The sequence below is a fragment of the Physeter macrocephalus genome, chromosome 8 (assembly GCF_002837175.3).
Source record: "Physeter macrocephalus isolate SW-GA chromosome 8, ASM283717v5, whole genome shotgun sequence".
NCBI lineage: Eukaryota > Metazoa > Chordata > Mammalia > Artiodactyla > Physeteridae > Physeter > Physeter macrocephalus.
The window spans coordinates 143,749,898-143,775,297 of record NC_041221.1 but is presented as its reverse complement, the minus strand read 5'-3'; the positions used below and the strand labels follow the sequence as shown (position 1 = coordinate 143,775,297).

At 38.2% G+C, this 25,400-nt stretch overlaps 1 protein-coding gene across 11 annotated transcripts in view; it reads right to left on the bottom strand.

The window, feature by feature from the left end:
- FBXO38 (F-box protein 38) overlaps positions 1-25,400 on the bottom strand; it is a 53,863-nt gene that overhangs the window by 5,468 nt on the left and 22,995 nt on the right. For 4 of the 11 annotated variants that reach the window (XM_024125860.2, XM_007119836.3, XM_028493348.2 and 1 more), the window contains 8 exons: positions 22,177-22,347; positions 20,389-20,531; positions 19,281-19,491; positions 11,931-12,050; positions 10,290-10,469; positions 7,940-8,710; positions 2,811-2,911; positions 2,494-2,596 (listed from right to left, as the gene is read on the bottom strand). In XM_024125860.2, coding sequence (XP_023981628.1) covers positions 2,494-2,596; positions 2,811-2,911; positions 7,940-8,710; positions 10,290-10,469; positions 11,931-12,050; positions 19,281-19,491; positions 20,389-20,531; positions 22,177-22,347 — 1,800 coding nt within the window. The remainder of the gene's footprint in view (positions 1-2,493; positions 2,597-2,810; positions 2,912-7,939; positions 8,711-10,289; positions 10,470-11,930; positions 12,051-19,280; positions 19,492-20,388; positions 20,532-22,176; positions 22,348-25,400) is intronic. The other 7 variants (XM_055086823.1, XM_055086824.1, XM_055086827.1 and 4 more) reach the window with 7 other exon arrangements.

Sequence of the window (25,400 nt, the reverse complement as noted above, 5' to 3'; positions counted from 1 at the left end):
TGAATTATACAATTTTATGGGTAATGGTTCCTGGGATAATTCACATACGTTATCTTACATTCACCCATAGGAAATGAGCAGTGTTGATTTTAATTCTTACCTCAACTATAAAACCAGAACCTTAAAAAAGAAAAAAAAAAAAGACCCAGAAATATTTGGATACTTTGGTCTAAAGCTGTACAGTCCAATGTGTTAGCCACTAGCCACCTGTAGCTATTTAAATTTAAATTAACTGTAATGTAATAAAATTAACAATTTAGTTCCTCACACACTAGTCACAGTTCAAATGTTCAACAGTCACAAGTAGCCAGTGGTTTCCATATCGAACAGTACAGATATGGAACATTTCCATCATTGCAAAAAGTTCTGTTGAAAGTGCTGGTCTGAAATATGATTAAATATTCTTCCCGTTTAACATACAAAATATTGAGGTTATAGAGAAAAGTAATTGTGATATAACAGACACATTTAACTACAACAGTATACCAACTTCAGAAAAATATCCCCTTCCTTTTTTTTAATCTGACATTTCAATCTGATCCAGTTTTTACCATATATTTCAACCTGGTCCAACTCAAGAGACAGAATCAGATCAAAGATATTCTATCCATAAGGCCAACATGCCTGATCTTTTTAACATTTCATAAAGACATGTTCTGTAACATCCTTGATCTAAATGTCATCATCTTACTGAGCAATCTAGCCCTGTAATTTTGATGTTTGAACACTAACCAAGTCTTATGCCTTTCAGACTCATTTTCTCCTGTGACATGGCAGGAGGAAGAGGAAGCAGTGTTGGGGACGGGAAAAGAGGGAAGAGAGGACGATGGCGATAAGGGTTCAGTGGTTCCCTGCTGTAAAACCAGACTTGGCTAAGGTCAGTTCTAATCTCATTTAGTCATCTCATCCACTGTTAACAGACAACCCATCCATCAGTGGGTATCTAGGGACTGAGCTTCTTATCTAAGATCTTCTGTCCCACAATAAGCTGAGCTAAAAAGTTTGGTTTAAGGAGAAAAGATTGGGCCTGAGGCCATGTGATCCACCACTAAGGTTAGAGAAGATATAGAGAGAATCATCAAAGTCAAGTGCAGAGGAGAAAACCAGTCAGATTCTTAGCTCAGAATAGAGACAGGAATGAGAAGTCAACCAGCAGAGTCCGAAGGTAGAGTCTCAGACCTCAGAGAGTAGAGTGCTGACACACTGAAAGCTCTTATGCTAGTCTGGGGTCTGCTGCTGCTATGATCTCTCAGCTTTTGAAGGACTCCCGTTCCGTTTTAGGGGGACACTTCAACATGAGATAAAGTACCACCTTGTAAGGGTGAACACGGGGTTTGGGGTCCCCATGTCTGTAGTCTTCTAGAATTCAAGAGAGAGGTAGTGCTTAAATTTCAGTTTTATCTCTCTTTTTTGGGATTTTCCTAGTTTATGACAAAATGTCTGGTAAGGATTACCTTGTTTACTGCCAGTTTTGGAGAAGTGCAAAAAATAGAAAGCCCCTAAATATTATCTTGCCATACTAATACAAATGAACATTTACTAGGCTTTTACTAGAGGTCAGACCCTCTACTGTGTTTATGTGTAGGTACATACATCCACATATACACATGTGTGTGCATGTATCAATCACTCCATTTAACCTTCACAAATGCTTTATAAGGTAAGTAAAATTATGTATACTTCACACACTGAAAAAAATGAAGGCAGAATATATATAAACTGCACAAGGCAAGGAACAAGTCAATTCTTCATAATTTTATATGGATAGGTATCAAAAATATAAATTTGAGTAATAATGGAAAAATAAACTGATCATGTATGAGACATATTATGTATCTAAAATTTTAAAAACTCACACAAAATAATACCCTATTATTTGTTCAGAGATAAATATGTGTATAAAGAAAGACATGAAAGATAGACTGAAAGGACATACATTAGATACCTGACTACAGATGATGGGAGCCGATGGGATTGGCAATGAGGGAGAAATGGGACTGAAAAGAAAAGTGGGGCTTGGACTAAGGATAATGTGCCATGAATTGAGGTTATGATTGATGATATCAATCAAACCCAGCGCAGTTAAGCACTTACAGCTCAGTCACTATTCCCCCCTCCTCCCAAAACATACATAAAACATGTCCAACATCACACAGCTAGAAAACAGCAAAGACAGGATTCAAGGTGAGGTCTGCTTGACTCCAAAGCCCTTATATGCTGTTAACTTAACCTCTGTCAGATCAGGTTGTAATTATCATTTGGAGGAAACTGGAGGAGAGGCTATATATTAAAAGATGAACCAAGTCTCTGCACATGGTCCCTTGTAAATACGATGCAATAATTAGTTGAGAACTACAGAATGAGGACAGAATTAGAAAAATCTAATAATGATTTTGAAAAAGTAATATAGTAATGTTAGTGTAGGATTTATGAGACTTTAATTCTTTAAACTCAATCATGATGCTCTTGTATGACATGGGCCTAAATACATACCATGGATAAACATCATCTTGGGACAGTCTTTCAGCACTAGATCTGTGATTCCACAGTTGGTCATAGTGACTCCAACAAGATTTTTGGATTTTAATACAAGGACCTACAAGAAGAAAAATTTAAAAGATGTATCTTCCTGTACTTTCTTTCTTTTTTTTTTAAAGCTTAAGTGTTTTCACTGGCACAAGTGAGAAGCAACTACTACCAGTCTCTTCTCTTTAGGGCAAAGAAACTATGTAAAGATGGGAACTTTAGTTCCTTTACATTATTCAGGAACTTAGCTGGACCAAAAGGTAAGCAAGGATTTTCTCCTTCACCTGCACATGGTCATCCTCAATCACAGGATCACTCGTACTGGTGGACTTATCTGCTGTCCGTTTCCGCTTCATGGCATGACGTGGCTTTGTTTTGGCAACCTCTAAAAAAAGGCGAGAGGAAAATCCAAATTTTAGCGTGGCTGTCTTTCCTTCAAAGAGAGTACATTCAACTGCACATGTATAAACTCCACCAAGGAAACTCTCAATTCTACTACTTGGTTCCCAAAGGAATACAGTTAGACTGCCATTTCCAATTGCCTCTTCCAAAAACAAGATTACCTTCCGCTGTCTCAAACATATCAACATCAAACATAACACTGCGCTCTTCACACCTGGCCCATTCCAACAGTCTAATCAACATTCTCGTCTCTAGGCACTCAACCCATCCTAAATACTACTGGTAGATTAAACTCACCACTCTCCTGCTAAACAACTTTAAAGCACTGACTACTACTGCTTAGTGAATACATTTCAATGCCTGACATTTGGAGCTATGCTTTAGCCCCAAATGTCCTCAATTTTATTCCATACCATATCCTAGTCATCTCCCATTGCCAATGCCTCTGAAGCCATTAATTGTTTTTGCTTTTTCTGCCCAGAATACCTTTCTTGACTTCACTTTTTGAAATACTACCCATCCCTGAAAGGTCCAGCTTAAATGCCACCTATTCTAATAAGTCACTTGTATCCCCAAACATCATATATGGTTCTGTAACCCCCTGTATATCTGCTTTATTTCTCCATTTAAACTAAAAGCTCCTTGAAGACAACATCATCATCATTTCATCTTCGTATCAATGTCAGCCACTAGCAATGAGCTAAAATGAACATTTATTGAATGAACTGGCACTCAACATTCACTGAATGAATGAATGCATCATAGATATGTCAATGTAATAACAATAACAGCAAATATTTACTGAGTGCTTACTGTGTATCAGGCACTTTTCTCAGGGTTTTACTTGTATTAACTAATTTAATCCTTTTAACAGCCCTCTGAGATAGATTATTCTCTTTATTTTACAAATAAGTAAACTGAGACATGGGAAGGGAGAACAGTTTGCCAATGTATTTATCAGTATGCTAGAAAACCTGCAATCATTTATCTGCCAAACCCTGCCTAGTATGGCTCTAATTCATTTACTAGTACTGTTCTAAAACGTTATGGTTTAATTATAACAACAAATATTATGTTGATATTATTTAAATACAAGTTCTAAATTCATCTCAAAAACTTAACAAGCACATATATATTCCAAGACAAGACACTAAAAGTCACTGTCTTCATTTTGAGAGTCACTCTGTAGCAGAGCATATATTGAATGAAAAAAGGTTGACCTTTACGAATTAAATCCCACCATACTGCACACTGCTACTACTACTACTAGATTACAGGGTTACCACTTGGTTAACTCTCTCACTTCAAACATGAAAGATTACAAAGAAAGATAGGGAAACGAGGTACAAATATTGCAAATTCCCAAAGGCTTGGAGTTAGACAGGGACTCTAGAGATCTAGTTCAAGTGTTTGTTTTTTTCTTTTTTCAATACACCAGAACACTTTCCTCCACCATTCGAAATCTTTGTGAAATCTTATTATGCAAAACAACTGAAAGCAGCTAATTTGGCTGAAGCCTAAAAGGGAGCCCAAGAGTTTTATCCATCAAACTTCCTCCAAGGACCCTGAACCCAAGCAAAACACTGGGTTTCTGGAAGAGAAAACTACTGATCTAGGTGACCCACTGAAGGCCACCTTCCACAGTATTCCTGAAGGAGCTTCATGAATAATCTATCTTCACTGACAAGGAATCTTCTAACAGCAGCCACCATTTCATACAACAGCCAAAATTCATACTCCTGTTACAACCAATAATAGGTCCTGGTTCCCTCTCCCATTACCACAAAATGAAGACAAACAAAAACAGGTCTGTTTCCATTCCTTCATCACAGTGTTCAAATAAGAATTTTCTATCAGCGTTCTCCTGCTATGCTCCAATTTTCAACCTCTCACCTTCATGGACTGCTTCCTTCCCCTACTCCTTAACTGATCAGAATATGGGGTTCAAAGTTAAATTTCCTGCTCTCCTGAGTACCCAAACTGGCAGTTTGTTTTCTAAGAAAAGTTTATAAGACTAAGTCACACTTTATATGTAGATAATCTTGAAAAACAAATGCTTCCCAATGTAAAAAGAAAACAGAGTTCATTGTGTTTGTTATTTTCTTATGTCGCCCTCTGTTTATTAGGGACAGTAAATCTTTGTTTAGGGACAATCCTTAATGACTTCATACATCCACCAGCATCAACATACCTCATATGATGGCTCCTACCACTTATTAAGTTCACAATTATTCACTGAGCCCCATACCATGTAAGACATTGTGCTAGAAGCTGGGAACATAATGGTGAACAAGCAGACACTGTCCCTGACCTCATGGAGCTCAAAGTCTACTGGAAAAATAGACATTAAAACACGGAATTACAACACACGGTGTAGGTGACATTAGCAAAGATGCTACAGAAACAGAGAAAAGCAGACCAATCCAGTCATGGGGTGTCAAGGGAAGAGGTCAGTATTCATGAGAACCGTATCATATTCATCTTAAGTGCTATTCTTTGACAATCCAATTAGTTATTTTTGTGATATTTATAAAGTATTTTATACAATGAGAGTAAAAAGAACAACTTACAGGCATTTATTCCCAAAACAGGAAATCACAAGACAAATAACTACTTCTAACACGGTTTTTAACACTACGTAAGGCCGTAAATCAAAAACCAAATTAAAAACTCAAATATTTTCTTTGAAGGGATTAAAAAAAAATCCATAACAATCAAGTTTGTTCCTTTATTAGTTTGGATTTACCTCCTTAAAACTTTTAAAGCAGAACGGCCAACAGATATCAAAATCATGCTAGATTAAAAATAACAAGTTGAAAGCCACCCAAATAACTTGTTCTTCTTTCCAAAAGAGACCTGGATAATTTAAAAATCAGCAGTTTGACATTTCTCCAGAAAAGTTGTTATTGAAAGTAAATGGACATTTGTATTGTTTAAAAATATTAGCAAGTAATTTACCTACCATACACACATTAGCTACATACATTAGAAGTCTTCTCAAATTGGAAAAAAAATTCATTAAGACAACAGATATAATTAACCTCAAAAAGTAAAAAGCACTACATAATTGAATTTTTTAAAAAAATTCTAGGAAATTATTTAACCTAAGAAAAGGTTCTGGTCATGAAACAAGTCAGAAGAAAATGACAAAGGGAATAGCAGAACATAAGGCAAAGAAGTTAACCCCCCTCCCCCCCAATATGGTTAATGTGAAGGACCCACGTTTAAAACAAAAACAAAACAAAACCCACCAAAACAGTAACAACTATAAAACTTTACCAAGACACGTAAGACAAAATAGTCCCTAAATAGGAAGACTCAATGCTGTAAAAATGACACTTATCTTTTCAGTCAATCAATGTAAAGGAATTGCAAACAAAACCCAAGAAGATTTGTTTCTGGAACTTGACAAAATTATAATAAAATAAAACTATAAAAATAAATGATAAATGCATGTCTAGCCAAGGAAATTTTGCAAAAGAGTAATGAAAGAGGACAGAACACTGGAACAGGACAGCATGCCCAGAGATAAACCACAGTATGGTCAAAGTACATGATAAAAGAGCATTTCAAAATGACATACGGATGGATGTCAATAAACAGTATTGAGACAACTTGGTGACAATTTGTAATAAAAAATAAAATTAGTTCCCACAGATTAAGATAAAAAACTAAACTAAGATAAACAAATAAATGAATAAAAGAATGAGAAGATGTGAACAATTATCTGAGCCAGGTGTAGGGAAGGCTTTCCACAGCATAAAAATAATGAAAGCACAAAAGTAAACATGTAGATCTGACTTAACAAATATGAAAAACCACGCAACAAAGGGTGTCATAATGAGGTGTTTCTGTTTAATGGATATAGACTTTAAGTGTGGGAAGATGAAAAAGTTGAGATAGATAGTGGTGATGGTCCCACAACAATGTGAATGTACCTAATACCAATGAACTATATACTTCAAAACGGTTAAAATGGTAAATGCTATGTATGTTACGTATGAAGAAAGAGATAAACCATTTAAAATTCAAGCTGGGAAAAGTATTTTCATCATGGCAGAACTGATGTTTGCAGAGCATAATAAAATCTGCAAATAAAACTCATATACTTTAATATGAGCTTAGGCTACTATGATAATTAGCACATAATTAATTAATATCTCCTATTTATCTTATGAAAGCTTGTTTTTGTTAGTTTAGCTCCACATGATTCAATCAGCTCTATTTATTGCAACAGTAGATAAAAAGGAACTCTATGTACTGGGTGCTGATTTTAAGATTTTTAAATTGAGTAAGGCTTAGAGAAAATAAAATGTATTATTATTCATTGACAGGTATTCATGACTTAATAAAGGCAGGAGAGATTATTTAAAAATAAGATCAGAAATATAAACAGGATTATAATTAAGGAATGTGCTTACCCCCGCCGAACCCCATGCCTCGGCATACACCTGTCATTAATGAAATTATATACATATATGTGTCTTGAGGATATCTTCACCAAAACGATTCTCAGCTAAACTACTTACTTACCTGCTTTTCTCCTGGCAAGCCTAACTGGCAGCAAAACTAGCCTTTGGGAAAAATTACTCCACGCTACAGAGGCAGGTGGCGGAGGGGCACCCACACGCCGGGCTCCCCCAGGCCCAGCGACTTCCAGTCCTTACCTTTCGGCTAAGGTTTTAAAACTGCACTAGGAGTTAAGCCTCTGCAGTGTGGGACAGGAGCAGAGTTTACATACTGGGAGTGAGACGTGGGACTGGCACTGTATTTAAGGTCAGTACACACACACAGTCGCACTCTTCTCAGAAGCTTAACTCTCTGCGCCTCTCCTGGCTGGTATTTTACAAGCTGTTTTACATGCCACCCCCGCTCCCCACCCCCACCCCATCACTGAAAGTGAGCTCAAAATCTGTATGAGCGCGGAACCCCAACGCAGAAATCAATTTGCCCAACTGGTTTTATGTAAGAAAACTTATGGAAGGAGCAAATGCCCTTCTCAAGTCCTAACCTGCAGTAGCTAATCCTGGCAGCGTTGTCATACCTGACTCAGATACCAGCGGTACATGGGAGAGTCTGCTCCTGGCCCTTGTTAGGGGCCTCCGAGGGTAGTCTTCATTAGACTGCACGTCACAGCTCTCAGGCTGGGAGCTCCCCCTCCTGTCCTCACCTGTAGCCCCAGAGCCACTCCCATTAGTCCTCTCATCATGTGCTGGGCCTGAAGACCCCCCTGGTGGCAGAGTCCTAAAGGAAAAGGCGGATCTCGTACCATCCGGGCCATTCACAACACAGGCTCGGCTGGTTGAAGGACGTTCCTCATCAGAACACCTGCTAGTTCTCCTTTGGGATTCCTGGGGCCTGTGACAGCAGCATCTGGGGCAGACAGAACTCTCTGCATCTCCCTCCTCCATGGCCTCAGAGTCCTCTGACCCACCGGGGGAGCAGACACACTGCCTGGACACATCCACTTCTGTAGGGCTAGGCTCGGAAGAGCCGCTGCTGTTCACCGTCCTTACAAAGTCGGGGCTTTGAGAAGCAGTGCTGTGCGAGCTGGAGTTCCCCACTGTGCTGGCGGTGGTGCTGCTGCAGCTGGGATAAACATCCTTGTTTTTTTTCTTTTCAGGAATATCCCTAGCTGCTTTCATATCGGCTTTGATCTGCTCACTGGTGACCTGACAGCCTTTCTCACAGCTGCTTTCCTCGAGGGGAAACTGCTTCGACTGGCCCATCTGATGGGAGTTGTACCTCTTTCGAAGTGGAGTCTTGCCTTTTCCACTTACTGCTTACAGAAAAAGAAGAATGGCCCGAGGAAAAGAAAAGATTTCAGTACAAATTCTGGACAAAAGGCAAGAGTAAATCTGGAACAGGAAACAATGTACACTAATTTTCCTAAAGTATAAATGGTGACCACATCACTCAGCTGCTCAAAAGTTCTCTATGGCTCCCTAGTGCCTACCTGGTTAATACTCATTAGCTCAGCCTTCAAGGCTTACTGTGACCTAACTGAAAACTAACTTTCCACTCTTGTCTTCTCTATAAACATTCTACACCCCAGTCCAAACTTTTCTCTGAATATACCCCTGCCTTATTACCTTGGAGCCTTTACTCTCATCAATCCTTCTGCTTTGGACCTCTGTCCCATCTCTTCTGCATCCCACCCCAAAGCAAGTGCAGTATATGCCCTGTAATATTGTTATCTATGTTTCTGACCTGACTCTTCAGCCAGACTACAGAGAGAGAGACAGAGAGACAGTGAGAGAGAGGGACACAGAGAGAGAGAGAAAGAGAGAGAGAGAGAGAGAGATATCAAGACTTATTCATCTCACCCCTCACAGCACCTAACACAGTACCTGGGGCACAGTAAGCCTCAATGAATATACAAAGGAATACTTAAATAATGTTTTGTCTGGCTGACAGAAGATCTGGTTTCTAAATTCAGAAACTAAACTTTCTAGGAAACATCAGGTTAGTCAGCTGGTCACATTACTTTTCCTAAATTTCAGTGTCCATTAAAGCTCTTTCAATCACAGTGTAAAGATATCTGAATTTCTTAAAAGGAATAAAATGAGAATTGAGTAATCAGTCAGTGGTTAGTAATTATTCCAAGTCTAAAGAACTGAGCTTACCATACACTGAAGTGTGTATATATTTCAGGTTCAGTGTTACATGTATACAAATGTATACTAAACATTCAGATACATTAATGAGTAGGGTACCCAAGGAAAAATAAGTAGACAATTTTAAAAACCTCATCCTTTGCAGAAAGTGGTAAGCATATGGTTCTGGGAAACAGAAGGGAAGACAAGGAAAGAAGTATAAACCTAAAAGTTAAGAGAATTACAGTTTCTTGGTGAGGCAAATGGCAGAAGGTTGTTGACTGGATTTAAAGGGAGACAAGGGATTGTAAGAACATACTTTAGGACTTCCTCAAGCACCAAACTAGCCACCAACATTCGCTAAACACAACTGGACAGATTACCAACTGGGGAATGGTTGTTTTTCACTGCTCTGGATGACTCAGTTGTCATCTTTTATGTGACGCACAGGCCCCTTGCTAATCCCTGATACTCTGATGCCACAACTTCCTAAAGTCTCCACTGTGGGACTGACAATCCTCACATCTTCTCTTCCCTGAGCCCCAATTCCACAATATTCTTATTGTGCTGCACCTGCCCTTGATAGCACCACCCAGATTTTCCTCTCTTGCTTGGGCTGCTGCCTTTCTTGCCTCCTGTCACATTTTGTAAGGATATGTTAACTGCACCACAAGCTGTGGCAGGGACACCATTATATAAAGGCCAGTGTTGTCTGTTCTCATGGTGACTCTCACTAACAGATCAGAGTAAGACACAGTCTCTCACCTGATAATTCCCTGGACTGTACAGACTCTCCGGCTTTTTCTTCACGCTCAGAGAAACGCCGGGCACCATTCTTAGGAATCCAGACTTCTTGGAGTTCTAGACTGTCTTCCTCATCGTCACTCTCTGAGTCATGGACAGTAATTGGGGTTGGTTTTACTACACGCTGAAGACCGCTGGGTCCTAAAAGAAAGAGCACAGGCGTAACAGTCACTTTTTGCCCAACGAAGGGTCTCACTCAAAGTACTGTTTCCAGGGATCTGGGCTCACAGAGATGCTTTGGCTCTATGCAGCCTCCCTGATCACTCATTTTAATGAGCATATACTTGGATGAGACACTGTGAAAACACTTTAATTCTAAAGTAAACATTAAGTATGATTAATATACCACCCAACACTATATATCTCTAAAGGAAAATTAAAGTAGAAGAGCATATGGCATCTCCCTTCAGGATCTTCACTGTTTGAAAGAGTCACATAATCATCCTAAAAATAATCAAAATAAGAGTCATAATAATCATTTAAAAAATAGGCTAGATATTTTCCTAATTTTGCAAATGTATGAATGAAAGCAAAGCAAATGAAGATGAGCCTCTGACACCTATGGGACTGGTGAGAACTCTGCATTCTTTAAGTATAGGTCTAATGCATTGGATGTCACAGACATATTCTTGAAAGGCTAGATGCATGTTTCAGTTTGCTTATTTCATTATATTTATGTCAAAAATGTTTTATCTACTTGGCATTACACATTGTAAACCTTCAGCTCTTACAACCCACTTTTCTCTGACAAGTGACTGATATCTACTCCATCAATAAAATGTAAGCTCCAAGGAACCTTCCCTGTCTTTTTCCTGTCACACTGTACAATGCCTGGCACAGAGTAGGCACTCAAAAAATATTTGTTGAATAAGTGACTGCATCTGTAAGACACTTAAAACAAGAGTAGTTAAAGAATATGTTCAATTCAAAGACAAGGTAGCATTTGAACAGACCAGGAGTGAGAAAACTTGAGTTCTCATCTCAATTCTGTCCTTTGATCAATAGCTGAGCGGTCTTGAGTAAATCATTCAAACTTTTGAAAGAATATTAGTTTCCCCATCTGTAAAGATGAAAGATTATATTAGGTAATCTTTATGTACTATATGACTCTTAGCCTGCCATAAGTGACCCAATGGCAAACTGAGACTAGATCTTGGTCTGTTTATTAAATCAAATCAACCTCTCCACTGCTCTTTCTCCCCACCAAAATGAAGGGAGAGGACAAGCAGAATATTTAATCAGGTTGTTTATTTTCCTAGCTATAATTTGAGTGCTTTCTTTCTCTACACACACACACACACACACACACACACACACACAAATACACACACGCACAAATATGCATATGTGTACACCAATATAGAAAGAGGAGTTGCTGCCACAGTTACAAAAAAATCAAAACCAAACTTTAATAAGATATGTATACAGATGCGCAGCAAGAAGAACATCGAAATGTAATACAGGCCTTGTCAAAAATAAGCAGCATGTAACACAACATTAGCTGTAATGTTGAAAAAAATAATCATTCTCAGTGTTTTACTTTCTTCATTAGAGTCAGGCCCTAGTTTTCAGAACCATGAACGTGGGAAGTCACACACTTACCTGCTTGTTCCTCGTCGACGTCCACAGGGATCACTGCCTGACTGTGAGCTGGAGCCTCACGCTCACTCTCAGCCGTCACCTCTCCATCTTCTGGAACCATGTCTTCCATCTCGTTCAGTGCTTAAGCAAAAACAATCACAGTCAAAGTAAAACCAGGAGATGTCTAAAACAACCACAATGGCAGGCAAAACTGTGGCACCCTTGAGAAATGAAGAGCCTCATGATCATTAGGCCCATTCAGAAAGAATATCATGTAATTGTGCTTCATTATATCGACATCAATAAGGAGTGTCCAATTCTATAGGAGGGGAGATCACAGATGGGAAAGGATCACTTGGTAGAGAAAGTCCATCATTTTAAGAGGAAAGCAGGGAGGAAGGCACAGCTGAAAGAAGAAAGCACCTGTTCATTCCTGAAGATGTTACCAGGGATGGCTGTATGAGGCAACTGTTTTGTCTCCCTCTAAGCTATTTGCCTGATGGCAGTGAGAGCCAGCTACTCGAAGACCTTACGATCATCTTGTAAGCAATTAGTCTTGTAGTATCTGCCAGTTGAATCAGGATGCATTCATTGAGCAGGCAAGCTCAAATTGTGTATTTCTTTTCCTGCTCTGTAGAGACTGCATCATTTTTGGCTAATGTGTGGCAAGGATTATTAAACAAAGTAAGTACATATTTAACATTTTAATATCACTCAAATGTTTTATTTGCATCTAAGTCTTCACTAGGGTTATTAGTGCCTATCAGTGAATGGGAACGTTTATATTTTTCCAGATGATAAGCACAGTGAACAATATCAGACTGATAAGCTTCAATCACTTTACTACATCTTCTTAAGATACAACGGTCACTTTTCTACAAGGATCCTAAATAAAATAATTCCTGTTTACCAGTTTTTTACAAGATTAAATCCAAATCCCTCAAGTCAGTATTCAGCCTAGTACCCTCCTACTACCTACACCTAAGCTTGGGTACCTGGTGCTAGTTTCAGTCAGGACAATACCAATACTGTCCTTTACATTTATAGCTCGGCCAGGACCCAGAGGGCGGCAGACTGTGTTTACCCTGTGCACCACTCAACGCCTACGGGTGCTCAACACCACTGCTGTGACATCAACCAACCATCTGAATGAAATGAATAAACCAACACAGAAGAAAACAAGATCCTGTTCCTGAAAGAACTAAAGAATCTACTGAATTTGTAAGTAGACAGGACAAATTCATACAGTCAACAAAGAAACAAGATAAAAATATGAGTAAGCCAGAAAGATACCACTCAGACAAATGCCACTGGAATATACAGCAGAGAAGTCTGAGATTTCAGGGGAACAGTGGGGTTTGCTTTGGTCTTAAATATACACAACAGTACATTCCCCCTCATGTTTAGCCTTCCAAATCCCAAATTTTTGCCCAGCCTTAGCCCTCAATAACTACACTTTATGTAGGGCCAAAAAGAGAACTCACCTTGTTCAGAAACATTACATGATAAAAGCCAATCAATTCACTTCTATCATTCAACAGTGATTATGAACAGCGGCTAGTAATTAATGTGTACATACTCCATGTCTGGCTCTATGCTAAATGCTCTTATATACATTACCATATTTATTTCTTATAGCAATCTTACGAGGGTATTACTACTAGCCTCATTTTTGCAGTTGAGGAAACTGAGGCTTAGAAAGGTTAGTAATTTGCTAGGATTTGAAATGAGGTCTGTTTCCAGAGCCTGCTACAGTACAGGGACGATGAATAGATGGGAAATTTATAGTCCCTGCTCTCAGAGAATGCACACCTTCAAGCAGAAATGTCAGACACACAGAATAAGGTCAGAATATACCCATTAAGTGCTAGAACAGTCCAAGTAAGGGGAACATGGACAAAAAAGCAGCAGTTAATTCTCCTGTTCAACAGGGAAGGTTTCACTGAGATGGGATGACATTTCATATATACTAGGAAGCACGTTACATTTTCCAGAAGAGTAAGTAGGCCAGTGATAAAAAGAACAAGAGTTTGTGTTGAGATGAGGGTATGAAAGAGAATAGAAAGCTAAAAAGGTAGTCTTGGGTCCCAGATTGTGAAAAGCTTAGAATTGCTTCTTATAGGCAGAGGGAACCACTGGAAAAGAAGTACATTCTTATATCTACGTGATAAGGTTTTCCAAAGCTGTTGCTTTTTAGGTTGCCACAATAACCTGTGGAAATATTTAATATAATATCTCAAGGTTATTTTAAACTTAACTTCTTTAATTGTATTCATTCATTTGAATATTTATTTAGCACCTACTACAATGTGTTACTGTTCCTAGGTGCTAAGAAACAGTGGTAGTATTCAATATCTCTATTTTCATGGAGCTTATTCCAGTTGAGGAAGGAAAAAATTTTTTTAATCAACAATAATGAAAACATCAGAAAATAATATCTTATGTAACAAAATTAAAAGAGGATGATATAACAGAATGAATTGGTGACAAAGTGGTAAGGTGATCAAAAGGTACAAATTTATAGTTACAAAATAAATATAAGTCATGGGAATATAATGTACAGCATGGTGACTATAGTTATTAATACAGTATTGCATATTTGAAAGTTGCTAAGAGCAGATCTTAAAATTTCTAATCACAAGAAAAAATCTTTGTAACTACGTATGGTGATGAATGTTTACTAGACATTCTTACTGTGATTATTTTGCAATATATACAAACACTGTCAATTATACCTCAATTGGAAAAAAAAAAAAAAAAAAAAGATTAAGGTGGTAAGGAAAGACAGCTCTGAGATTAACATTTAAGCTAAGACCTGAATATCAAGAAGAAGCCAGCCATGCAAAGATGGAGGGAGGGACATTCTAGGAAGAGGCAGCAGTTGGTGACAGCTTGGCACATTCATGCATGGTGTGTGAGGTGGGAAGTAGCACAAGGTGAGGACAAGCCAGATCATGTAGCACTTTATGGCCCAAATCAAGAAACTGGAATTTTTTCTAAGGCAGGGCGAAGCTAATGGAAAGTTTTAAGAAAGGGAGTAACACTGTCTGGTACATGTTTTTTAAAAACTGCCCTGGCTGCTCTAAGAACTAATTTTACTTTGAAAGCTGTTAAAACATTTAGGTAAAAAAGGTCTGGTACAATGAGGAAGGAGAACATAGATGGACTGGGGAGATGTTTTAGAGACAGTCAACAAGACTCGCTAAAGGACTCGATGTTGGGGAGTGCAGGTAGGTGCAAAGAAAGGATAATGTCTCAGTAGATGTCTCTGGTAATTAAATGAGATGATGCTACCCTTGGGCTAGGGAAAATGCAAGTGATTCCTGGTTTTGATTTTTTTTCTTTGTTTCAAAATATTTTATCATTGGGCAGTACATCTTTTTCGGAACAATTTTAACTTACAGAAATGATGTAAGCTATCTTTTAATCAAGTATCAATGTTTACCAAATATTCTGTTCAGAAGAAATGTTATTTCAGTTGTAAAAAAATCCTGTTACCAAATATAATCATAAACCTTAATGGATCTGAGCTATTTTTACAAATATATTAACTGGTCTTTTTTATATAAAACCTGATTCTAAATTTATAGCCTTCATTAACCATTAAAAAATAAAGAAGTCGGGCTTCCCTGGTGGCGCAGTGGTTGCGCGTCCGCCTGCCGATGCAGGGGAACCGGGTTCGCGCCCCGGTCTGGGAGGATCCCACATGCCGCGGAGCTGCTGGGCCCGTGAGCCATGGCCGCTGGGCCTGCGCTCCGGAGCCTGTGCTTCGCAACGGGAGAGGCCACAGCAGAGGGAGGCCCGCATACCACAAAAAAAATAAAAAATAAAATAAAGAAGTCACTGACGTTTAATAAAATAATTTGCATGCAACAATTTCTAGTATCAGGAATAACTATTTAGCGGTTGACAAGTATTTGCCCCCAAATAGAAAACAAAATGAATCTACTGGGATTTTTTTTTCACATTGTAGCCTGTCCTCAGACTTCAAAAACAAGGATTTTCCAAAAGTCAGTGCTTTTCAACATATGATTCCCAAACAGCAGCATCAGCATCACCTTGGAACCTGTTACAAATGCAAATTACCTGGCCCCACACATACCTACTCAGAGCCTCGAGGTGAAAGCCAGCAACCTGTTCTAGCAAGTCCTCCAGGTGATTCTGATGCACTCAAATTTGAGAACCATTGCCCAAAATAAGTGCTGCAGAGCAATTTCACTTAGTGGTTACTTTGTGGAGGTAGTGGTGAGGGAGTGGAGTGGCACCCCACTATTAAAAGCAGTATGTGGGATTTGTTTTAAATCCAGATAGAAAATTAGTTAAATGATGTATAGGCAAAACTATGCTTTGTCGTTATAATTACTTCAAAAATAATTATATTAAAATAATGTGGCAAAATGCTTTAGCAATTACAGAAACATGATTTTGACACATGGTAATGTTAGGCAACGTGAATTGTTAGAATATATGAACATCTCTTCCTGTTTTACAGTGCTGCAAAATGAAGGTAACGAACTTGTATTTTCAGTTAACATAACTAGCTTACAATAAAGCATTCTAAATCTTAACACTTTTGGAAGTGCAAATCTAAGAAAGGTAATATCCTTAACCAAATTATAGAATTTTGGTAAATTAATACAGTACTCTGTAAAACAATAAAAGCATATTTTTGTTGGAGTCATCTATTACCTTAATGATAATGTTCACTATAAAACACCATATTTTATTTCAGTGGTTTATAAAGTAAAGACACAACTTATACAAATTAAATGGCTTTTAAAATTATACAGTGCCCTTCTTTGATAGGCAATTACTTCATGCAAGCTGATTAAGTTAAATACAACAGAGTAAAAGAGTGAGTGAATCCGCTTCATTCCAGCGTTGGTCCAAAAGCTCATGCATGGAAAGTTTTAAAATTCTACGTTAAGGAAAGTCAACATGTGAATACCAATTTCAAACTAAAGTAATATTTAAAATATTGTTATGCTTGTACTTAAAGAGTGGAAGCATCAATGTTAGTCATTTCAACTAACATTATTTCCCAATGATCCCTTTTATTTTTAATCCCTGTACCACTCTTTATGTTTTTTTCTGTTAGTTGTTTCTCCTTCTTTTATTTGAATTCTTTCCACCACTCCTGGTTTTGATCAACAGTCACATGGCCTTTCTCCAGGTCCCTTTTTTTTTGGTGGGGGGGGGGGCGTGCCATGTGGCTTGCGGGTCCCCTGGTCAACCCAGGCCACAGCAATGAATGCACCAAGACCTAACCACCGGACTGCCAGGGAATTCCCCTGGTCCTTATTTTTTTATTTAAAAGGATCAACCTGACATGTATGTAATAATAGATACACATAAACATATTGCCAAGTTGGAAAGACCCATGGAACCTAATGTTTTATGCCAATCTTCATTTCTCTAAAATTCTGCCACCATCTTTGGTATTCTTAGGCTTCCTCTTGTTGAAGCTGTTGAATTCCTCAATCTTGGCATTTATGTCACTAATTCCTTTGCTTCTCAGCATCTGAAGATATCATATTTGACAAATACTGTACCTCAAGTATATGGTTTGTAGTCATGTCTCTCATCTACTGAACTTTAGTTTCAAATGTTAGTAGATTTAAGTTTCCATTGTTCTCTCTTAAATCAAATACCGTGTTCTCACATAAGTTTTAGCTCCTGCTGCATCAATATATGACTTCACAATGGAAGGCATCCTCCATTCTATACTGAGAAGCCAATGGCCATGTAACTTCCTAGTGGAGTCTATAATCTGTCCAGTACATCAACTTCAACCACAACTGGGTTTGTAGGATTTGGGGAGTTCTGCACTGCAGCTGCTGTAACAGTTTTCTATGAACAGTTGGTATTCTCTGAAGTCCAGATCCTTATCATGGCACTCAAGAACAAGGCAAAGAAACAATACCTGACCTCACTCCCCGCTCCTTCACCCCAGCACCTGCTGGCTCTGCACTTTTGTTTTTGTATTTTAGGAGGAGAGATTTAGCCATAAGTTTGAAATGCCTAAGAGTACTCATGTGGAAATTAAAAGTATGCAGTTGGATATAACTGCAATTACTTTAAAAAATAGAAATATCAAAGCCGAAAATACAGGTTTAGAATTCATTAGCATATAGTTGGTACTGAAGCCATGAGACTGAATGAGGTCATCTAGAGAAAATGTGTAGAGAAAAAGGGAGAGCAAGGACAAGGGTGGAATAGAGGAGGTGGTGCAAGCAAAGGAAACTGAGGAGGCATGTCCAATGAGATAGGAGGAAAACCAGGAAAATGGTTTCAGAAAGGCCAAGAGGAGCAAATATCTCAGGAAGACAGAAGTGGACAACAGTGACAAATGCAGCTGAGATGAGATGTCAAAGAAGATGCAAGTGGAGAAATGACCACTAGCCTTTATAAGAGCTTTGCTAAGAGCCAAAATGGACAGTTCTATAGAGAACATGTGAGGTAAGGAAGTGAAGACAATGCCTACAGATGATTCTCAGGTCAGGACACGCATACTCAGAGTGATCCTAAAGGAAATTACGCTCTATACACAGAATACTTTCATAATGAAAGGAGTTAATAACACCAGGGCACCCCATTTCTCATTAATTACTCTGCCTACGAGAACGAGTAAAAGGGCAACAACCAAATAGTGGCTAGAAGAGATTCCTTTTTCAGTTCTTAAGGGTCAACTGGGAACCTGGAAAATTTATTAAGGAAACGATTTCACTCCATTCTCACTCATCAACACAGGGGCAGATGAAGCCTAATAACACACGGGCTGGCACACAGCAGGAGTTCAGTCAGTACCAAAGAACTGGAATGGATAGTTACATAAGTGAAATCCCGTAGGTCCTTATTAGCTCATGTACTTAATTTTCTGGGTGGTTTTGAAGACTTAATGATGAAAGGTATATGAAAGGTTTCCAACACAATGTCTAGCACATGACTACTATTCATTTTTCCAGTTCTTGGAACACCCAAAAATGATCTCCACGTTCAAGTCCAATGTAGCTATCTGCTGGTCAGGAAGATACTGAAAGATGCTCCTTCACCCAAATCCTGACAGTTAAATCTCCATTAAGCCAGGCCTCTAAGGCTCACTGTACCTTAATTCTCATGGCATCTAAGTCCTTCCCTTTCTGTAAATACCCCAATAGATTCTATGGACAAGAGGCATCACAAAGATAACTTTAAAATAAGCAAGCAGATAGGCAAACTCCATCCACCCCCTCATTTGCTTTGTTAGCAAGGTCCCCCAATGTGTAAAGTGACAAACTGAAATAGGGGGTGAAGGAAAGAGAAGAGAGTAAGAGAAATATGACCCAAAGTAAAAATCATTTCTATCTGGAGCTCACAAAAGATCTGGGTTACCGTCGGCTGCAAACTGCTGCTCTCCTGGCTGCAGGTCTTGCCGGAAGTCATTCTCCTCGTCTGAGTCATCTGGGTGATGGTGATTGTTGTCGTGGATGTTGGCATTATTCTGGGCATTATTATCATTGTCATTGTTGGAGTTCTGATTGCTAACAAGGGCCGAGGAAACCCCAATTCCTGTGCCTGCACTCAGACCAACCCGAGCACAGCCCTAAAGCAAGAAGAAACCACGTGCTTATTAATTTGGGTTAGTGTAGAACCCTGCATTTTTAATATTCCTTCATTTCATCTTTACACAGAATATTTATATGGCACTTTATGAAATACTTGCACATATTCATAAAGGACCTCGTTTAAGGCCCAGAATACTTCAAGCAAGATAAAGCGTTATCACTCTTGATTTACAGATGATGACATGCATAATGGGAAGGGATCTGCCCAACAGTGCACGACCAGTAAGTGGTACAGCTGGGACTTGAAACCCAATAATCTGTCCTCAAACCCTGAGCTTTCCCCACTATATCACACTGCTTCAACAGTGGGAATATAACCGTTAAGAACTGACAAGAGAGAACATAATTTGTTGAAACATTAAGTTTTTATTACGATGCGAGTATAAACTTTATTTGTTAAGCAGTTTTAAAATAACATTTTGTACAACTGGGCAACCTCAGATTTCCCCAGATATGCAACTAAACAGAAAAGGTAGCAGCAAAGTAAAACATTTCCAAAACAAAATTCCTAATCCTTACTTATATTTTGGGTTGCTAATTAGAGATTTACTCTTCCAACTAATTACTCTTGAGTAATAACATTTGCTTTAGCTTAAATTTCCACCTTTGCTCTTACCTTCACTTTATAAACCTGACGGAGACAGCTTTCCATTTACTTTTTCCTTTCCTTTCTCTGGAAATCCCTTAATAGTCATTTACAAGAACAAGTGGCTATACATTATTATAACATTTATGCCTTCCTTCGCTGAGGCTGGCAGTAAAAAGTCAAATTATAACAGTGTAAAGGCATATTATTAGGAAAAAAATTACTTAGGTTGTTTTATTTTCTTCCTTCAGTATCAAAATAAACAAAAATGCTCTCAAATGTGACTTACTTTGGGTGGTTCACGAAACATCTGGTCCAGTGAAATAAACTCCAGGCTGGGCAACAATTCAATAAACTGGCCAAAGGAGTCCAGCTTCAAAGCATGGCAACGCACTAAGTTGATATCAACCAATCGAGTCCATCTTGAGTGGTCTATTGAAGAAATGATATGGCCACAGAGAATGTAACTAACACTTCCTCCATTACTCATGAATTTTGCTATAGGTCACAAAGACTTTCAAATCCTTTTTTCTTGAGTAAATGTTCTTTTATTTCATGATCTCTAACACTTGATGACTCGAAACTATGATGTTTCCTTACCTAATTTCATTGTGAGAACTAGATGGCTTGGAAATGGTTAACTTGAAACTAAGTCAGCCTATATTTAAATGTGATTCACTTAAAAATCTACATGCCTATTTAACGATAGGATACTAGTTAAAAGAAATGTTGGCATATTCCTTTCATAAAACAGTATGCAGCTATTAAAAGAATGAAGAAGAACTGAATATGCTTACTACTATGGAAAGCTCTCCAAAAAATTCTTAGTGCAAAATACAAGCTACAGGACAATGTATACACAGTAAGGTCCTTTCGTATATGTAAATCATTTTAAAATGCTATATATGTATAGGCTGCAATATGCACAAAATAACCTGTCCAGAAGAATATACAAGAAACCGTTGATGGTGGTTACCTTTGAGAAGAGGAGACTTTTCATTTTGTACCTTTCTGTATTGTTTGATACTGTTTATCAAGTGCATGTATTACTTTTAGCTTTTAAGTGTTAACAGGAGTTCTGAGTGATGGGATTATAGGCCATTTTTTATTTTCTTCTTTATACTCTTCTGTATTTAAGAAAACAAACAAACCAAAAACCCAATAAATGTTATTTTTTAAAAGCGATCTACGCCGCATACAGGCTAAAATTTATTTCCCAATAACATCTTGGTGCTGCTGGGCAAGGGGTAGAACTTCTCTTCTCATGGGTGAGACATGGCCATTCTAACAAATGATCTCAGCAGAGGCCTGGGAGCCCTACAACAGGTCTGGAGATGGGTTTTGTAAGGAGCTACAGTATCGCTGTGCGGTGGCTCAGACGGCAGAGGAGACTGGTCTGCAGGTGTCAGTAAGGGGGCCTGGTTTACTAAGAGGAAGTCAAAACGAAAATTCTCTAGCTCTGAATTTATTTAAAGGCTTGTGAATTTAGGTTTTTAAGAAGGGCTTTAAAAGAAGTAAATAGCATTACTCTCTCAGGAAGGGAAATAAACTCCCCTCATAAGGAAAAATACCAAGTGCAAAAGTCACACTTCTATACACAAGGGATACTGTATGGAGGGGAGATTTGAAATAGCCTAGGATTTTAAGGCAATAGAAAATTTCACAAGTTAATGTTTAATATGTCACCTAACTCAAGTTTTTAAAATACATACCCACTTTGTTGCTTCAGATGATATGCCATTTGAAGGTAATACAGAGAAAACAACCATAACATCCCAGGCAACAATTCCTAACCTAAACTTTACGTGCCTGGCCCAAAGAAAAACACATAAGGATCAGTACAATTGAATCTATAACTTGGACAGTGCAAATTTGTAGGCAGAGAATTTCAGGAGTTCAAAGAGGCACTGAAAATATTTCCAACTCAGTTATCAAAGGTTCCCAGAACTTCTATGAATGATCCATATAAAATATCTACATTTTATATCAGGAATGTTAATTCATGACACACACAGAAAACAAAGATACATATTATGTTGACATTAATAAAATAGAGCCACACTTAAGCATATAGTACCTGAGATCCAATTGTATGGGTTATGTAGATGGGGGCAATTATAAATTGCCAGATATTTGATACAGGAAAAAACTTCATTGACTGCCTTCATCCCTATATCAGTGATGATACCAGGATTTTCTACCACATCAGCCAAACCATACTTCACCAGATCTGCATTAGCCATTCTGCCTAGAAAGATAAATTGATTTAAAAAACAAAAAAAGGTTCTTAAAGTGTCATGGAGTGTTGCCAGTTCTTTATTTTAACATCCAGTATGATTAGTGTCTATGATCATCTGGCGTCATCTCTCCATCATCAGGTTCAGGTTCAGGTACAATTTTAGGTTAGGTATTCTGTACGAATGGTAGCCTTTATTTTGAAAAACAAAAATTTATGTTAAAAGTTAAGGGACAGCTAGTAGGAAAAGATTATTTTCAATTGTTTAGAAAAGGAAAAAAGAGGGCAAAGTCTTAAAGCAAAACTGAGGGATAAATTGTATTGGTTTACATTTATGGTGAAGTTTTAGTTTAAGCTTTTAAAAAGAAAAATAAAATCTTAAAAATGTAACTCTTTCACTCTATAAGGATAATGTTTTTGGAGTTGGGTGTGGCCATGTGTAGAGAAGAGTACACTTTGAAATTCAGATTCATTTTTAGAACCATGTATAGGTTAGTAAATATGTACCTAACCTCAGAAAGTGGACTTTTAACTCACACACACACCCACTCTCTCTGCCCTTGGGCTATAGTGCCTACTGTCTTGTCACAGACTAGGGAGTGGGTTTAGTAAAAGGATCCTCCATCCTAGATTATGCCACTGGAAATCACACCTTATCCCTTGCTTCCTATCATTATTCCTGCCACCTGCCTGACCTTTGCTCTACAGGATGGTCCTCTTGACTATGAGCAATTTGAAGGAAAATGGGACTCTGCCTAGTTAGTTTATAGTTACATTTTCAATGTCCAGCATAATGCTGGGATATTATGATATAGGAACCCAATAAATGTCTCTCATGGTCCTTGCAATCAACTGACATAAAATACAAAGAAAACACTTGCTCTGGACAAGCTGCCCTGCCCTTCAGGGCAGGGATTCATACCTTTAGCCTGGACATGTTTAAAACAACCAGTCTACTCCCAACTCTTCCAGTTTCACTTTCCATATAGTTGTTCACGGTCTTTCTCCTAGAGTCCCTGTTTTTTGTATTTACTGGCATTTCTTGGAGATTTCACCTTAACCAATTCTTCATAATTTTTCTGAGCAATTTTCTTTAGTCTCCTGGTAAAAACTTCTTTCTTGCCCTTTGGACTTAAAATGTGCCTTCTCCCTTATGATCAGGTAGATTTTGAACTGCTCCCAGGTAAGGTGTTGTCAGAATAACTGCTACAGCCTAGCATGAAAAATCTATGTCTTACATTCATTCCTTTGAGACCTGTTCCTGCTCTTAGGGTCTCCTGATCGTCACACTCCCTCAAAACCCTGATGACATCACCTAGGACTCAGATTGTTTCTTTCTGATTCAGCCCATAGGTCAGCTAAAAGTAAAAGCTACCATTCACTGAATGCTTTCTAAGTGTAAGAGATTGTAATAATAAAAGACCATGTTTTCTCATTTGTTAAATGGAGATAAGACCGTTTCCCACTTTTTTATTGGGTGGTTTGAACCCAAGAAATAACTTGCCCCAGGTCCCATGATTAATGAACTTCCATCTCACTCTCTCTTTCCAAAGCCCCAGCACTAAAGACTACTCTATACTGCTTCTGGATCTGAATGAGTTTTACACCCCTATCACCTTCACATGAATCTCTGAAATCATGAATCTGTGTAAACAAAGAACCCCTAAGTATTCATCCTTGGATCACTTTTCTTATATTCCCAATACACAGCATCTACTTTTCAGCACACCCATTTCCCCAATCGGGCACTGTCACTTTTACGATAAGTGTATGGGGACAAAGGTGATGTTTCTATTTATATTTTGCCAGAACCTTTGTAACAAAGAAATGGTGCAAGTTTTACCAGGAGCCACCCTAACCTCCTGGAGAGATGCTTCAAAATCTAAATGGCTGAGAAGCAAGAGATTAAGTGAAAGAGTATAAGCAGTGACTTCTCATTCCTCTCTACATAGTCTCTTAGACACACCTGGCACCTATTTTCATACAGAGAATCCCAGACTGTCTTTGGAGTAATAGAGGAGAGTACGTATACAGGAGAAATGGATGAACTGCAACAAATATGAAGAATGGCTTATAAAAAAAATCAAAACTAAGAGACTATTAAATATGAAAGAGACTATGAAACAAGTTACATTGAAAAATGAGATAATGGTAGTCAAAAGGTAAAGTGTTGGGACGTCCCTGGTGGTGGAGTGGTTAAGAATCCGCCTGCCAATGCAGGGGACATGGGTTCGAGTCCTGGTCCGGGAAGATCCCACGTGCCGCGGAGCGACCAAGCCCGTGCGCCACAACTACTGAGCTGCAACTACTGAAGCCCGTGTGCCTAGAGCCCATGCTCTGCAACAAGAGAAGCCACTGCAATGAGAAGCCCTCGCACTGCAACGAAGAGGAGCCCCCACTCGCCGCAACTAGAGAAAGCCCGTGCACAGCAACAAAGACTCAACGCAGCCCCCAAAAAAGGTAAAGTGTTTTTCTATTGAAAATGTGTGTTGAGGGGAAAGAAACACTATACGGAAATAGCTGGTTCTAAAGATAATTCTCAAAGACATTCTTTCAGTGGACCTAAATGTGGCAATCATGAAAATACAAAATTTGTCAAGTTTTTAGCTTTCGGGAAAAACAAAAAACAAGACTGTAGAAAAAAATACCAATTACCAAGCTAATAATCTTAAGTTACTAAATAGATACTATAAAAACGGAATGTTAGCAACTTCACTGAAAACCAGAAAAGCCTGATATCAAATACATTAATTTTATTTGAAATTACTATGCTAGTTTAGCATTTTAAAGCTACGTTGGTAAAAAGCTGATCTTTTCAAAGCTATATAGATGAAAAATGATTCCTGTGTTAAAAAGGCTAGAAAATAATGCTTTGTTTTTTTTAATGCTTCACCTGTATTGATGAGAACTGCAACAAAGTAAAAACAAACCAAAAAAACCCAACTATTATTGTGACTTATATCAGAAATGAAAAGGGACAAACAAGTCATATTGTTTGATCTGGACTAAGAAGAATTAAGCCTTCTATGTTCTTCTACAATGCAAATTAGATCCAAAGAAAAAAT